At 35.2% G+C, this 14,986-nt stretch overlaps 1 protein-coding gene and 1 long non-coding RNA gene across 2 annotated transcripts; both read left to right on the plus strand.

The window, feature by feature from the left end:
- Positions 1-9,868: 9,868 nt before the first annotated feature.
- TAF14 (TBP-associated factor 14) lies at positions 9,869-12,147 on the plus strand. Its single transcript, XM_039025150.2, has 6 exons — positions 9,869-10,182; positions 10,435-10,523; positions 10,611-10,832; positions 11,018-11,205; positions 11,281-11,402; positions 11,904-12,147. Exons 1-6 carry the CDS (start codon positions 10,078-10,080, stop codon positions 11,997-11,999), a joined length of 822 nt encoding a protein of 273 aa, XP_038881078.1. The 5' UTR covers positions 9,869-10,077; the 3' UTR covers positions 12,000-12,147.
- A 1,165-nt stretch (positions 12,148-13,312) lies between these two features.
- Positions 13,313-14,582, plus strand: LOC150037081 (uncharacterized). Its single transcript, XR_016528726.1, has 2 exons — positions 13,313-13,708; positions 13,956-14,582. It is a non-coding gene; the product is annotated as an uncharacterized LOC150037081 (long non-coding RNA).
- Positions 14,583-14,986: the final 404 nt, after the last annotated feature.

The following is a 14,986-nucleotide window of genomic DNA, read 5'->3' on the forward strand; positions in this document are numbered from 1 at the left end:
TCTCATACCCATAGTTTTACCATTTGGTGTCTCATACCTGATATTTCTCCCACTTGCCCTAGGTTATTAACCTTTGGTATTTCTAGTCTTACTAGATGATTTTTAAATACTTTAGCTAAGAGAATCATTGTAAACATATTAGTATACAAATAGGCTTCTTATGGGGAATTCATCTAATTCTCAATAATGGCTAGGAGGCACATTTTCCTCCCACTACATTGAGGTACTCTCAACTCTTTGATTAAGATGGTCTGACCTTCCTTAACAACTCTTGTTAACAGTCAGAGCTAGAAATCTTGAATTCATTATACTTTGATCTTAGCCATTTAAATATCTGAATATTTGTTGATGGCTATTATCAATTTGATTCTTAACAAAAGTTGCTATGAGATAGAATAAACAGATTTCTTGGAAAAGAACATTTCATTCAAAATAAAAAAAATATATGTACAAAAGGTTCATTACAAGATTTAACAAAAGCAGGTAATTTAACAAGATTGAGTAGTGGGACTCAAAATAAGCTGAAACTAAGGGAATTTGGAGAAGCTCACAGCAGTAACCAAGTAGAAGAACACCCTTCTTCTCTCAAAATTTTGTTCGGTTGCAATCCCTCCAAAACACTCCAAAATCTTCTATATATTGCAGACATTCATGCCAAGAAGTTTGCTTCATGAGATGCACCTCATGCTTGGAGTTAATGAAGAGTTAAAGTAAGTTGTTGGTGAGCTAGTAGAAGAAGACAAAGGAAAACGATTTTTCCACTTTTTGTGTTTTTCTTTTCTTTTTCAATTTTATCTAAATTGATTTCACAAATCAATTTTAATTAATAAAACTGAAAATATTATTAATTTTATAAAATTAATTTTATAAATTAATTTTATAAATTAATTTTTTAATAAAATCAATAAATAATTATTTAAACAATTTAAATAATTCTAATTAATTCAATATCAAATATTAAATTAATTTTTAACACAATTCCATCCTCAAATATTTAAATCATATTTAAATATTATTTCTCCAAATTCATTTAATTCTAATTTGAACACTTCAAATTAACTTATCACGCTATTCTAGAACTTATCCATTTACGAGCTAGTAGGGGAACCTTGCGGACCTACAGATCATGGGCTCCAACGATCCGAGATTAATCGGCTAAACTCATTAGACCGATCTAACCCCCATTTGTTAACTAATGGGTGATTACACTAAAGCTCATAGCTGAACTCCCCTCACTGTAGATATATTATGTCCACTCGATATAACCATGATTAGTAAGTTAACCCTTCACAGGTTTCTCGTAATAACGGTTGGGTCGAATCTCTGTTTTACCCCCGAAATTACCTATTGTTTCTTAAGTTCCACTAATCTCCTAATGAACAATTGATTTATGATCCAATCAACAAATAGAATCTATTTCAGGCCAATGAGAGGGTGAGGCCTCTTGTTCAAGACCCATAATTAACACTTAAAAGAAACAACCTCTCTATTAACCCTAATCAGGTAGGAGTGGATTCCCTCTTGCACCCTATGTTCCCAGCTATTCATCAAGTCTTATCTTCAAAATGGTAAGCTTATTGAGCAGAAGCAATTGGTTTACTCTCACCGTTTGCAGATCAAAGGATAATCCCGAACAAATGGGAGTTCATAGTTAGCTCAGGATTAAGGTTAAGTTACCTAGGTCATCGCTTTGAAATAGTCAGTCTTAAATAGTAAACAGCGTTATAAAGTAAGAGTGACTAGTTTCGTGGTCCGATCTTGCACAAAACTCATTTGCACAGGACACCCCCACTTCTCATGTCTCCACATGCACGAATTAGGATCACTTCGTATGTAGCAGTTTACAACTCTTTGTAACAACTATAGAGTAGGCCGCATCCAATAGTGTTACCAGAATAAGATACCCAACCTTATTCATATACTATAGATCATTTTGACTATTTACTCGAACCTGATCCACTTGTATGCCTCCACATAAAGTTCAAGTACTCATATAATAGTCAAGGGATTTGGGTTTATTGGATTTCTAAAAAACAATATTTTCAATAACAACTTTATCGAGTTCTCAGAATAAGTTCTAATGTTTACAAAACCACAAGTTTTAGGACATAAAATCCAACAGCGGAAGCGTCGAGGATCTTCTCTACTATTCTCTTGGTGCTCTAGATTGAATTGTGGGACTCAAAATAAGCTGGAATCAAAGAGAATTTGGAGAATGCTCACAACAGTAACCCAATGAAGAACACCTTCTTCTGATGAATTTTCAGTTAAAATTCTTTTAGTTGCAACCACTTCAACTTCACTCAAATCTCTTCAATATATTGCAGACTACCATGCAAGAGATTTGCTACATGGGATGCAGCTTATGCTTGGAGTAAATGAAGCTTGAAGATGGTGGGTTCTTTGTGAGCTAGTTGAAGATGAAGTTATGTTGGGATAATTTATGGACCCGTTTTGTTTGTTTGTTTATTTATTTATTTATATCATTTAAGGACGGATGGATTTGAACATAAAATCATGCATTAGACATAACTGATGCGTTTGCTCCCATGCGTTTGAGGTCATGCGTCGGAATGATGATGTGTTAATCTTAGCATGCAATGATCACGTGTTCCTATCACAAGTTTTCTTACGCTTGCGCCAAGTATAACACAAACGCAAGTTTCTCGGGTAATCTGAGGTCAAACACGGGGACTTGTCACTCAATAATATTTGTGAAGTGATGCATTTGAGGCGATGAATAAGAATAAAAATAAAACAAGGAAGGTTTAAATGTTTTACATACTACTCCTACTCCTAACTAAACAGATTGAGCCATATAAGACTTGCAATGAGAATAAGTAGAGACACAACAACCAATAACGCATAGTAATGTTTACTATCTTAAATCGCCCTGGTAATCCCAGCTCATTGCACTAACGCATCACGCCTCCAGGTGGTCAGCCGCATGACTATATCTCTATAGTGCATGGTTGCGTCGAGCATAAGATTGTGTCTATCTCTAGGAACAATACGAACCTTGCTTAATGCGCTCCATCCCTTACCTTCTTAAGCAGTTAGATGCGGATATTTAACTTATAGACAAGCAATGCAACATCCTATAGACAGGTGTTGCCACAGCCTTTCACCAAGCAAAGAGGATTAACTCACTCATACTTGCACAATGCATACCTCTCGGTGGGTTGTTACATGCATCCTATCTCTAGGCTATACGATTAAGCATGCGATTGACTTTGATAAATTAACGCTGAAGAAAAACTATGATAGAGATGAAAATGATGAAGAAAACGGTAATGAAGGAATTAAGATTTGCATTGATCACAAAATATCTTAATATCTCAAGCTAAAATGTAATACAATACAAAGATTAGAAGGGAGATGAAGGACTCTACGTCAAGGCTGCCAGTGGTGCCATGGTTGAATGGTGGAGATGTCTCTCTCGAGCTCTATCTCCGGCGAATGCTCCGATCGTCACTCGGTCTGGGTTGTGGAGATGAAGAATTCTCACTGGAAATCTCTTTCGAGCTCTCATCTGTGATCACAAACTTCTGCCTTGAGGCACAAGCTTGGATGTCTCAAAATGAAGGTCTCAAGGGCTATTTATAGAATTTGGACGCCGACAGCTGTAATGATGAAGTATGGTTCACTGCTGCTTTTGTCGCGGTATGGGCATTGTCACATCGCCTTATCTTATTGATACTCCCAAGGTATGTGTCCGAATTTAGCTGAAGTTATCAACACGTTCTACCCATCTTGCGATCTTCTATTATGGCTGTCAATCTGCGGCCGCAATCTCTATTTGTTCACCGTATTCTCCATGCGTTGGACGCATGCGATTACTGCAACTTCCATGCGTTGGACGCATGGGGTTGCCGTCTACGTGCATCTTTTGTGGTCGCCTGGCTTCAGCGTATGCATTTGTCTGTGATTGCTTATTACAAACGCACACATTTGATTCCTACGATAGATACAACAATAGACATTTTGGCACGAAATAACGCATAATATTGGGTCAGTGAGGTTTTAGGTGCTTATCGACGCAAAACTCAATTTTTCACAAATTCTAAGTACTATCACTGCGTTTTCTACCTGTTAGCCCTCATAATTCTAAATAAAGGCTTATAATAACTGGCATTTCTGCCAATTATCAAGTTGGAAAAATCTAATTTTCCTTTTCTGTGTAATTCCTATTTCCAAAAATCAATTTTGATTTTAAAATCATATTTTATTTCTAAAATCAAAATTTATTAATTTTACAATTTAATTTCATAAATTAATTTTCTAATAAAATTAATAAATAACTATTTAAACAATTTAAACAATTCTAATTTATTTAATATCCAATATTAAATTAATTTTACAGAAATCTATCTTCATATATTTGAATCATATTTAAATATATATATATATATATATATATATATATATATATATTCTCCAATTCTATTTTATTCTAATTTGAACGTTTCAAATTAACTTATCACGCTATTCTAGAACTAATCCATTTTTGAGCTAGCAGAGGGATCTCGTGGACTTACAGATCATGGGCTTCAACAATTCAAGATTAATTGACTAAACTCATTAGACCGATCTAACCCCCATTCGTTAACTAATGGGTCACTCCATTAGAGCTCGTAGTTGAACTCCCCTCACTATAGATATATTATGTCCACTCGATATAACCATGATTAGTAAGTCAACCATTCACAGGTTGTTCGTAATAACGGTTGGGTCAAATTTCTGTTTTACCCCCGAAATTACCTCTTATTCCTTAAGTCCCCACTAATCCCCTAATGAACAATTTTTTTGTGATCCAATCAACAAAATCGAGTCCCTCTCGGGCTAATGAGAGGGCGAGGCCCCTTGTTTAAGACCCAGAATCAGCACTTAAGGGAACAACCTCTCTACTATCCCTAAAATCGGGTAGGAGTGAATTCCGCCTTGCACCCTATGTCCCTAGCTATCTATCCGGTCTTACCCCTAAAATGAGAGGTTTATTGAGCTGACGCTGTTGAGCCAACCCTCACCTATGCAAATCTAAGGATAATTCCAAATAAACAGGAGTTCATAGTTAGCTCAGGATTAAGGTCAAGTTACCTAGGTCATCGCTTTGAAATAATCGGTCTTAAATAGTAAACAACATTATAAAGTAAGAGTGACTAATTTCGTGGTCTGATCTTGTACAAACCCTTTTGTACAAGGACACCCTCACTTCTCATGTCCCAACATGAACGAATTAGGATCACTTTGTTTGTAGCACTTTACAACTTCTTGTAACAACTACAGAGTAGGTCGCATCCAATAGTGTTACTAGAATAAGGTACCTAATGTTATTCATATACTATAGATCATTTTGACTATTTATTCAAACCTGATCCACTTGTATGTCTCCACATAAAGTTCAAGTACTCATCCAATAGTCAAGGGACTTTCAGGTTTATTGGATTTCTTATAAGCAATACATCTATTCAATAACACCTTATTGAACTTTCAGAATAAGTTCCATTGTTTACATACCACGAGTTTTAGGACATAAAAACCCAACAAACTCCCACTTGGGCCAAAAATTCCAGTGGTAACTTATATATCCGATATATAAGAATGAGTTTTTGAGTTTTATAGAGAAATACTATAAACTAGGATATCCCATACTCATCCTTTACCATTCGGTATTTCACACTCGATATTTTTCTCACTTGCCCTAGGTTATTTGGTATTCTTAGTCCTACTAGGTGATTCTCAAACACTTTAGTCGACAAAATTATTGTAAACATGTTAGTATATAATAGGCTTTTGTATAAACTATATAGGACTGCATCTTATTCTCAATAATGGTTAGGAAGCACACTTTCCTCCCACTACATTGAGGTACTCTCAATACTTTGAGTAAGACGCATTTGACCTGTCTCAATAACTCTTTGTTAACAGTCAGATTTAGAAATCTTTAAACTTTCTATACTTTGATCTAGTCGTTTAAATATCTGAATATTTGCAAATGGCTTTTAACAATTTGATTCTTAACAGAAGTTGCTAGAACAAACATAATTTTTGAAAATGAACATTTCATTTATCACAAAAATATATACAATTTGTTCTTTACAAGTTTTACAAAAACAAGTAACATCAAGCGGCAACTTCTCCCACTGGTCGAGCTGAGCAAATGGTCGCAGGGACTAGTTAGCCTGATTACCTTTCTCTGCTCTCTTCTTGGCAAGATACTGAGAGCAATTTCTCCTCTAGTGCCCTTCTTCGTTGTAGTAGAAACATTTCCCTTTCTTTGCAGTGTTATCCTTGCCTTTCTTTCCAACAGACTTCTTTTTCCATTTCCCTTTGCCCTTCTTCACAGAAATACTCTTACTCTTTGAAGAGGAGGCAACATCAGGCTTGGAGGACGTTCCTCTCTTATCGACAGTAGTAACATTTACTTCTGACTCCAGACCCTTTGTTCTCAACATTGTCTGGTAAGCCTGTAACTCATTTAGTAGAGTAGTCAAGTTATATTCAATTTTATTCATTAATGCATTCGTACGGAATTGCAGAAAACTCTTCGGAAGAGATTCTAGAATAAAACCAACTTGACTTCTCTCATCCATGACAACACTGTTTACTTCTGCCATATTAAAGTGGACCATCATGTCTAGGACATGTTCACGAACATTGGTCCCTTCTTTCATGCGGCCGTTGTAAACATACTTGATGACATCATGCCTCAAGGGACGGTTGTCCAAACATCCCTCGCATAGATTCTATAATCTCTTTGGCAGTACTCATATTCTCATGCTTCTTTGCCAAGATATCAGATAGGCTGGTGAGGATATAAGTACGGGCTTTATCATTTGCCATGACCCATCTGTCATATACATCTCGAACAGTTTGGGTTGTATTAGAGCTAGGAATGGGAGGACAATCCTCAGTTAAGACAAACCGCAAATCGTCTATCACAAGTATCATGTTCAAATTTGATTTCCAATTCACATAATTATCCCCAATAAGTTTATCCGATGCCAACAATTGTATTATTGAACTCATCATTCTGAAATTATAAACAAATTCTATAAGTGAATTACTTTTTAAATCCAATCAAGTTTTATCAATTTTAATAATGTACCCAAGATTATTCTTTTGCAACGATACTACATCAAGACATTCTTAACTAAATACTATCTCTAGAATAACTCATATTCCGATAGTCATTTAGGTACCGCTTTCGATAAGAAATTATTAACACTTGATAATTCTGTAAGTGTAGACCTGCCATTTTCAGATCTTACAGAACGGTATGAGTATACCTCTGAAATAGAAGACAATACCCAAGACGGAACTATAAGACCCTATTCATTTTACTGAAGCCTGGGTTGTTCTGAATCCTATGTTACAACCTTCCGAGGGGATAACCGTCGTTAAACTACTAGCAAAGGGCCGCTTAAGGCTAACCAACATGCGCAACATAGGAATCTCACGGTTCAGACTAATAGAGGAGACCGTAGGATATGTTAATACATTTCCTTCACCCACTTACTATGAACTACTTCCTCTGTTCACCTTGGTATTGACTCATACATCCACTTTCCGAATTGAGGTCACTTCTAGGGTGACACGAAGTGTCATATGAATCTCACGGTGTGAATTATGTGGAGACGTGGTAGTTGAAATCGTACACTTGATTTCTGTTCAAACAACTTCCCCTTATTCACCGGAATCTAAATTTAAGCTAAAAAAATACTTTTCGAATGGAGGTCACATCCAGGGTGACATGAAGTACCACTTAAATCCAGACTGTGAACTCTTAGGGACACAAGAGCTAAGAATAACATATTGTATATGTTATTAATCTCCCATTGAAGTTTTCTAATAACTCTATCATATAGAAGTTATTGACTACCACTGAAGTGTTTTAATTTTTGGGTAAATTTATACTTAGGTTCTTTTCCGGCTAATAAAAACAACCCTAAGTATCTGTTTATCCTAGTAGAACACTTATAAGTTGACTTAAACCTACGATGTGTAAGTGATAAACCCTTTTATTATCTCACACTACTCACGAATACTCATAAAACCGGTTACTGACACTCAATTATTCAGCTATAATCCCCAAGTAGGAGGTGTTTTGTAAACCGTCAACTTAAATACCCCCAGCCTTTGATAGGATTATATACTGGTTGAGTTTGTAACCCTGGTTTTACAATTTAACGACCTATTTTAACTATTAAAACAAGTGGTTAACCTACATGAGCATGCAGTTGTTCTTCGTTATGGATTTTAAATGTCTAACCCAATTTTATAACAACTTATAAAACTATAGACATGCTAAACATCCACAACATCATAAAGGCATTAAATATTTAATATAACACTTATATTAAATACAAGAAACCCTAATGTGCATACTATATATTATAACAAATTATAACATACTTTCAATGCATGTTGCATGCTTCCTATGGTGGGATTTTAAATCTACATGGCATACTATATGCACATACAAGATTTATTTAATTATAACATATATCCAATGCATAAATAATTAAACACAGGCTGATATGATTTTAGTTTTGGCAAAAACAAGCAAACGAAAGTCTAACTAAATCAACCATTGATTCAACTAACATAAAACTACGAGGCTTTAGGGTATACACCCTAACAGGTTTTGCGTTGGAACATGGGTTTGTTTTGCAATTTTTTTTTGGCATGCGGATGTGTGGGTTTCGTTGTAAAAAAGGAGAAGCGAGGGCGAGAAGAACAAGAGGAGGAGGAGATCGAGAGTGAGATAAGAGATCGAGAGAGGAGCGAGGAGAGATAATTGAGGTTCAAGGTCAAGAGAGAGAATCGAGAGACCTACACGTGTACTTTGTTGGTCATTTTGTTAGTTTCACCCGGCGATAATACAAGCAAAATGTCAAAAAAAGAAGAAAAAAAAAAGTAGGCCCTATTTGGTAACCATTTTGTTTTTTTTTTTTTTTTTTTGTATTTGATACTTTTATTTTCTCCTCATTTCTTATAATGATTTGCATATTTCTTAAGTACAATGATTGAACTCTTAGCCAAATTCCAAAAACAAAAATAAGTTTTTAAAAGCTATTTTTTTGTTTTAAAAAATTGGATTAATTTTTTAAACCACCGGTAAAAGGTAGATAACAAATGAAGAAATTTGGAGGTATAAGTAGTATGCTTAATTTTCAAAAACCAAAAACAAAAATCGAAATGGTTACCAACGAGGCTTAGTTTTTGGTTTCTGGTTTCTAAAAACTAAACTTATAAACACTCATTTTAACTTTAAATTTATTGTTTTGCTTTCTACTATTTATCAATATTTTAAAAAACCAAATCAAAATTTGAAAAATAGCAAAACGTAGTTTTTATTTTTGAAATATGGCTAAGGATTCAACTATTGTACTTGAGAAAGATGCCGATCACATTAAGAAATTGGAAGGAATTAGATTTAGTTTTCAAAAACAAAAAACGAAATGGTTAACAATCAGGATCTTAGGTTTTTAAAAGTTATATTAAATTTCATTTTGGTCACACAAAATAGGCAATTTGTAAAAGAAAATGTATTTATTCATAAGTTGATTATTCGGATGTGACAAATAACTTTTACTATCTATCAAATGTAAATTAAAATTTCTACTATTACGACAGTACTATCATTCCCTTCCTAATTTGAAATATTATTAAATAATATATTATTTTATCATTTATTTTTTTCGTGGACTCCACGTAATCTTTAAAATTTACCAACAATGAAAAGAGGTAATATAAAATATTTTCATAGTACTAAAAATTTTTCTAACAAAAATAGTAGTCAATCCGAATATTAGACACAATATTAATTAATCATATTAAAGGAGTAGATCTATACCGTGCAATTGTTGAACGGGATATATATATACAATGATGATTAAGGGGATGGTAAGTTGGACTAAATATCATCATAGGCTCTGGGGTAGAACCTTCTTAAACCCTAACCCCCCAATCAATTCAGATTCGCGCGTTTGAGTTCCCACGAAATTATGAAATTGAATGAAAGGAAATTGTAATCTGTTGATCAAATTGCCATAGACTTAGAGGGCCAACTCAATGTCCGGCAGAAAACAAGGTGAAACGCCGGCCGACGAAGGTGGATCTGGTACGAAGCCACCGCGCATCAAAATCTCAAAATCCTCCGAAGGAAGCGATGCCAAGGTTCTCATACTTCATTTTTTTCATACTTGATCTTTCTGACTGTCTTGAAAAGTACTGTATATATTTCTCAGACTTATCCTTCCTTAGTTTCATTGATTTTTGACGTTGGTACTCGTAGTTCAAGAGACATAATAGATAACGAAATCCTTGAGTTTTATGTGGGCATAGGTTTTCTAAATTGTTTATCTATGAAAAATTTGTACCACATTGAACTAGCCCCATTTAATCTCATGGCATTTTCTACTACTGTAGAATGCTAGCAGGAAGCTTAAAGACATGGAAATCTGTGTACCAATAGTCTGTGGAACCATCGCATTTTACCTTGGCAGGAAGGCTAGCGAGTGAGTTTACATCCTTCAGGGGCTGCCTCATTTCCCCTCCTCCTTTCAGGCATTTGGCTAACGAAGATTATAAAATTTCCCCTTTAGGTCCCAGTCACATAAATGGACAGTCTATGTACGTGGTGCTACTAATGAGGATCTCGGGGTGGTGATAAAGAGAGTTGTGTTTCAGTTGCATCCTAGCTTTAATAACCCAACAAGAGTGGTTGAATCCCCGCCTTTTGAGTTATCAGAATGTGGTTGGGGAGAATTTGAGATTGCCATCACACTTTTTTTCCACAGCGACGTCTGCGATAAACAATTAGATCTGTAAGTTATTGTTATTTTCTTGTGGCATTGATTGTGATTTTATCGAATATGAAATAATCGGGAGACAGTAAAGAGTAGATCAAATGAGAAAGGAATAATAGGGGTATGTGATAGAGAGTTATCCAACTTGAGTTGTGGGGGTAAGAAGCAAATCCTATGTTAATGACTATTTTAAATTATTATAGGTTTCACCATCTGAAGTTGTACCCTGAAGATGAGTCTGGTCCACAAACAACAAAGAAACCTGTTGTGGTGGAATCTTACAATGAAATTGTGTTTCCCGATCCATCCGAAACATTTTTCTCTCGTGTTCAGAATCATCCAGCTGTTGTTGTGCCTCGACTTCCTGCTGGTTTCAATCTACCCAATCCTGGTAATTATCTGTTATTTTGTCTTTCTTAGCTGCTGTTGCAGTCTCTAAGTTAATTCAATAATTGGATATATGCAGCATCAATTGATAACATAGCAGAAAGGGAGAGAGGCGACACTAAAGATCATCCCCTTAGTCAATGGTTCCTGAATTTCTCAGAGGCAGACGAGTTGTTAAAACTTGCAGCTGCTCGCCAACAAGTATGAATATCTTGTTTTCTTACATCCTTCGCTTCTGAATAATATTTTCTCCTATGTCTTAATTGTTCTCTTTCTACCTGTTGAAATACTTTAGTTTCTAAACAGAACACACTTACTGGCTTTTTCTTACAACACAATGATCAGTGATTTTGTTAATATATGTTTGCTTCTTCTTCTTCTTCTTTTTGTAAGAGTTAATATATGTTTGTTTGATGGTCTTCTTCATCTTGTTGGTGGCAGTGTAATAATATGTCAAACTGTGGAAAATTGAAGTCCACTTATAATTGACATTTCCTAGACTTTGGTGGATTTTATTGTAAAATTTTATAAGTACTTTTTTATTTAAAATAGGAATATTGGTTCTGGTTACATGATGTGTTAATTCAAAATCAATCATTATTAGCTTATTCTTTCTTTTCTGATCCCATGAGCGATAATCTATCGGAAGGCTCATGATTAAGAACGTAGATTTTTGCATTAACATTATGGTTGATCTGCTAGGTGCAAGCTCATATTGTCAAATTGAGACGACAACTCAGTGTGATGGATGGACTACCTCAGTTTTCAAAACCAACTGCTGGTTATGAATTTACTTGATAAGCTGGAGGCTGATGGAGTTTTTTGATGTAATTAGGTTTACTTGCCTGTTCTCATGGTTCAGGTCAATGTACACAACGATGTATTGAGTTTTTCTTTAAAATATCCATGCAGTTAAAGTAAATTAAAGTAGGATTTGTCGCTCTTAGTAAACTTGTTATTTCACTTGTGCTCAATCACTCATTTTTTTATTGATGCTCCACATCTGCATTGATGAAGATGAATCCGCAGGGGAAGGAAGAACTGGCAATCATTGCAAAATCCAATGGGCCAAGGAGATTGCCATTAAGAAACCCTATCTAATTGGCAAGTGTATAAAAGAAGAAATAGCTACAGGAAGTCCCGTTCCTGAATTACTAGCTAAAAATATTAAACCTTAAGCCTTGCATAATTTCACTCCAATCCTAAAAAATTCTGCTGTTTCTCTGTTGAAATATTTCAAAGAGTAGGTAGATCTGAATGCAAATTTAGCTTTGGATTTAGACCTGGAGTGGAGCCTAACTCTCTAGGCAAAAGTTCAATGAACAAATATGTGGTCAGCCTCCGCTTCTCCATCCTCTCCTCGACCATCTTTTGGGGTGATGTGAATGTCAGGACACTTTTCAAACTCTCTCTTTTGGATTATGATCCTCTTAAAAGCAAGAGATGAAGGGAAGAATATGATTTCTCTAGCATTTTTGCTTTCTTCAAATTGTCTAGTAGGTGCATTGCCCCTTGGACATAGACTTAAAAGATTTGCAGGTACTCTGGCTCAGCCCCAAGTCCTTAAGAAGTTCCAGAAGAGCTCCAGATGATTGTAATTTATGATTGACCATTGTGAACTGAAATAATGTAGTTGATTGAATCCTCACCGTATGTTTCTGTGGTGTTCCTGGTTTACCATTTTAAACCCATGCGTAGTGATCAGTTTACTGGCATTATTATGTTTTTGTGGGTGCACAAACATGGAATGGAAGCCAGAAAATCTTCATTCATATAGTTTCTTTCCCTTTCTATAATTTTGTTTTTCTATAAATTAAAGAGATTAATGGAACTCCCAAAAAAAAAAAAAAAATCTAATAATGATTAAGTCAAGGAGAATATATAAAAGTATGATCTTGCACTATTTAAGGTTTTCTTTACACCGAAGACTGGAGTGGCAAATAATCTTGTTTTTTATATGATAAACATGCTTATGATATCATCAGATTTTCAGGTCACCATGTGCTAAAAGGAAATTGTCTTTTGTTGCTTAGTAAAAATGGCCTCAGCTTCACAGGAAATACTGACAATGATAGTTCATCCTTCTCTCTTATTCCATCATTTTTTTGCAGCTCGCAGATTGTGCAGACAGCTGTTTTCTATGGATAATGCCTATCTATTCTCGTATTTATTGCTTCTGGCTGCGTTAATATCGGTACATGGAAATTAGAAAAATTTTCAAGCTCAGATAGCTGAAGTTAATGACATTATTGGATTGGTAGAAGCTCCCATTTATATGCCCCACAACGGAATTGAAAAGCCTGCTTTTTATGAAATTGCTGAATGCAGGCAGTTTGGAGCTCTACTCATTTACCCTAATAATTCTCAATGGGGTGAGAATTGGAAAGGATTAGAAGGTGAATTTGGCTGTCCTACGTCAGTTGTGTTGACAGAGTGGCTGCTTATATTATAGCCAACGAGATTGCTTTTGAGCCTTGGAACATGGGAAACTGAAGCAAGTCAGCAAAGTAAGGCTGGATATATGAGTGGTGCTCATTTACATAAGATAAAACTCTTTTTTATCAAAACTCTATAGTATCTTGAACTTGTGTATTTCCAGCTTTTGGATTGCCACATGGGTGGTCTTTTGATGTGGAGACATTCAAGGGAACTAGCTAGGAGAATAATGACATATTCTTTACTCAATATGTGTATCCTTTCATCTCTCAGCATTATTTACTATTAACATTTATAGATGTTTCATTTCACATACAGGTAAACAGGTAACAACAGTCTTGGAATGCGACGGTTTTTGAATCGTTCGAATGTGCCAACATCTACCTAGCTTTGAGCTAAGCTGAGCTTTCAAAGACAAACTTGTGTAATCCAAGGGACAGACCAGTACACAGAGAGTTAAGAATAAAGAAACAAAGTTTCTTCTCCATGGTCCACTACCTAAATAAGGTACTATAAGTCAAATCTATTCTACTTCGTGCCCGAAAGTAGAACCGTATGTCCTGGACTTGGACCACTCCACAACTGAGTTGGAAACACAAGTCTTTACTTGAGCGGATTTTGTTGATACAGAGCCTCAAGATTTGGGTTGAACAGGCCAAATATGTAAGACAAAATCTCGAGTTTGGTCCTTCAATCTGGTGAAGTGGCTTTGTGTAGCCTAGTTATGAGGAAGTTGTTAAAATATTGTTTTCTATCAAAGAAAAAAAAAGGAAAAAGGACAAAAAAAGTCAAACCGAGCATAGTTCAATTGACATATAAGTGTGTTAGTAACTACAAGATCTATGGTTTGAATCCTCCTAAAAATATTACCAGGAAATCGACATTTACGAGTTCTTTAAGTCTCATGTGGGAAACATGTAATATAGAATTTGCTTTCATTTTATAGCACGTCTTTGTTGAAATGCTCTGGCATTCCCGAAATATTTGCTCTTTGCTTTCAACTTTCTGATCAGCTGTCAATTTCTTGGATCTCTCTGTGTGTGTTCTTGTAAATACATTGGTAACTTTTTTTCCCCCTAAATAAACAGGTTTAATTCTTACCAAATGAACAACCAATAACTGTGGAATGTTTTTCTTACATAGAACAAGCTAAGAGCTGTAGCGTAGAATGGTCATGTGGTCTAACAATACAATTCAATTCAATGCCAAAATTAATGAATCCACACTCTGTTCAACCTATGCGTGTGAAGAGCCTCAATAAATGGTCAAAGATGTTGAAGTACCTTAATAAATTATTATTATTCTCTATTTAGTCTTGAATTTTCCATTTTTTTTTAAAAAAATAATGG

The sequence above is a fragment of the Benincasa hispida genome, chromosome 3 (assembly GCF_027475165.1).
Source record: "Benincasa hispida cultivar pf3 chromosome 3, pf3_genome.v1.1, whole genome shotgun sequence".
Lineage (NCBI taxonomy): Eukaryota > Viridiplantae > Streptophyta > Magnoliopsida > Cucurbitales > Cucurbitaceae > Benincasa > Benincasa hispida.

Excerpts from the sequence above, each read along its gene's own strand:
- TAF14 (XM_039025150.2), top strand. The coding sequence starts at position 10,078 with ATGTCCGGCAGAAAACAAGGTGAAACGCCGGCCGACGAAGGTGGATCT. Across the intron at positions 10,524-10,610 it reads CTTGGCAGGAAGGCTAGCGA|GTCCCAGTCACATAAATGGA; the intron begins GTGAGTTTACAT and ends TTTCCCCTTTAG. Across the intron at positions 11,206-11,280 it reads TTTCAATCTACCCAATCCTG|CATCAATTGATAACATAGCA; the intron begins GTAATTATCTGT and ends GGATATATGCAG.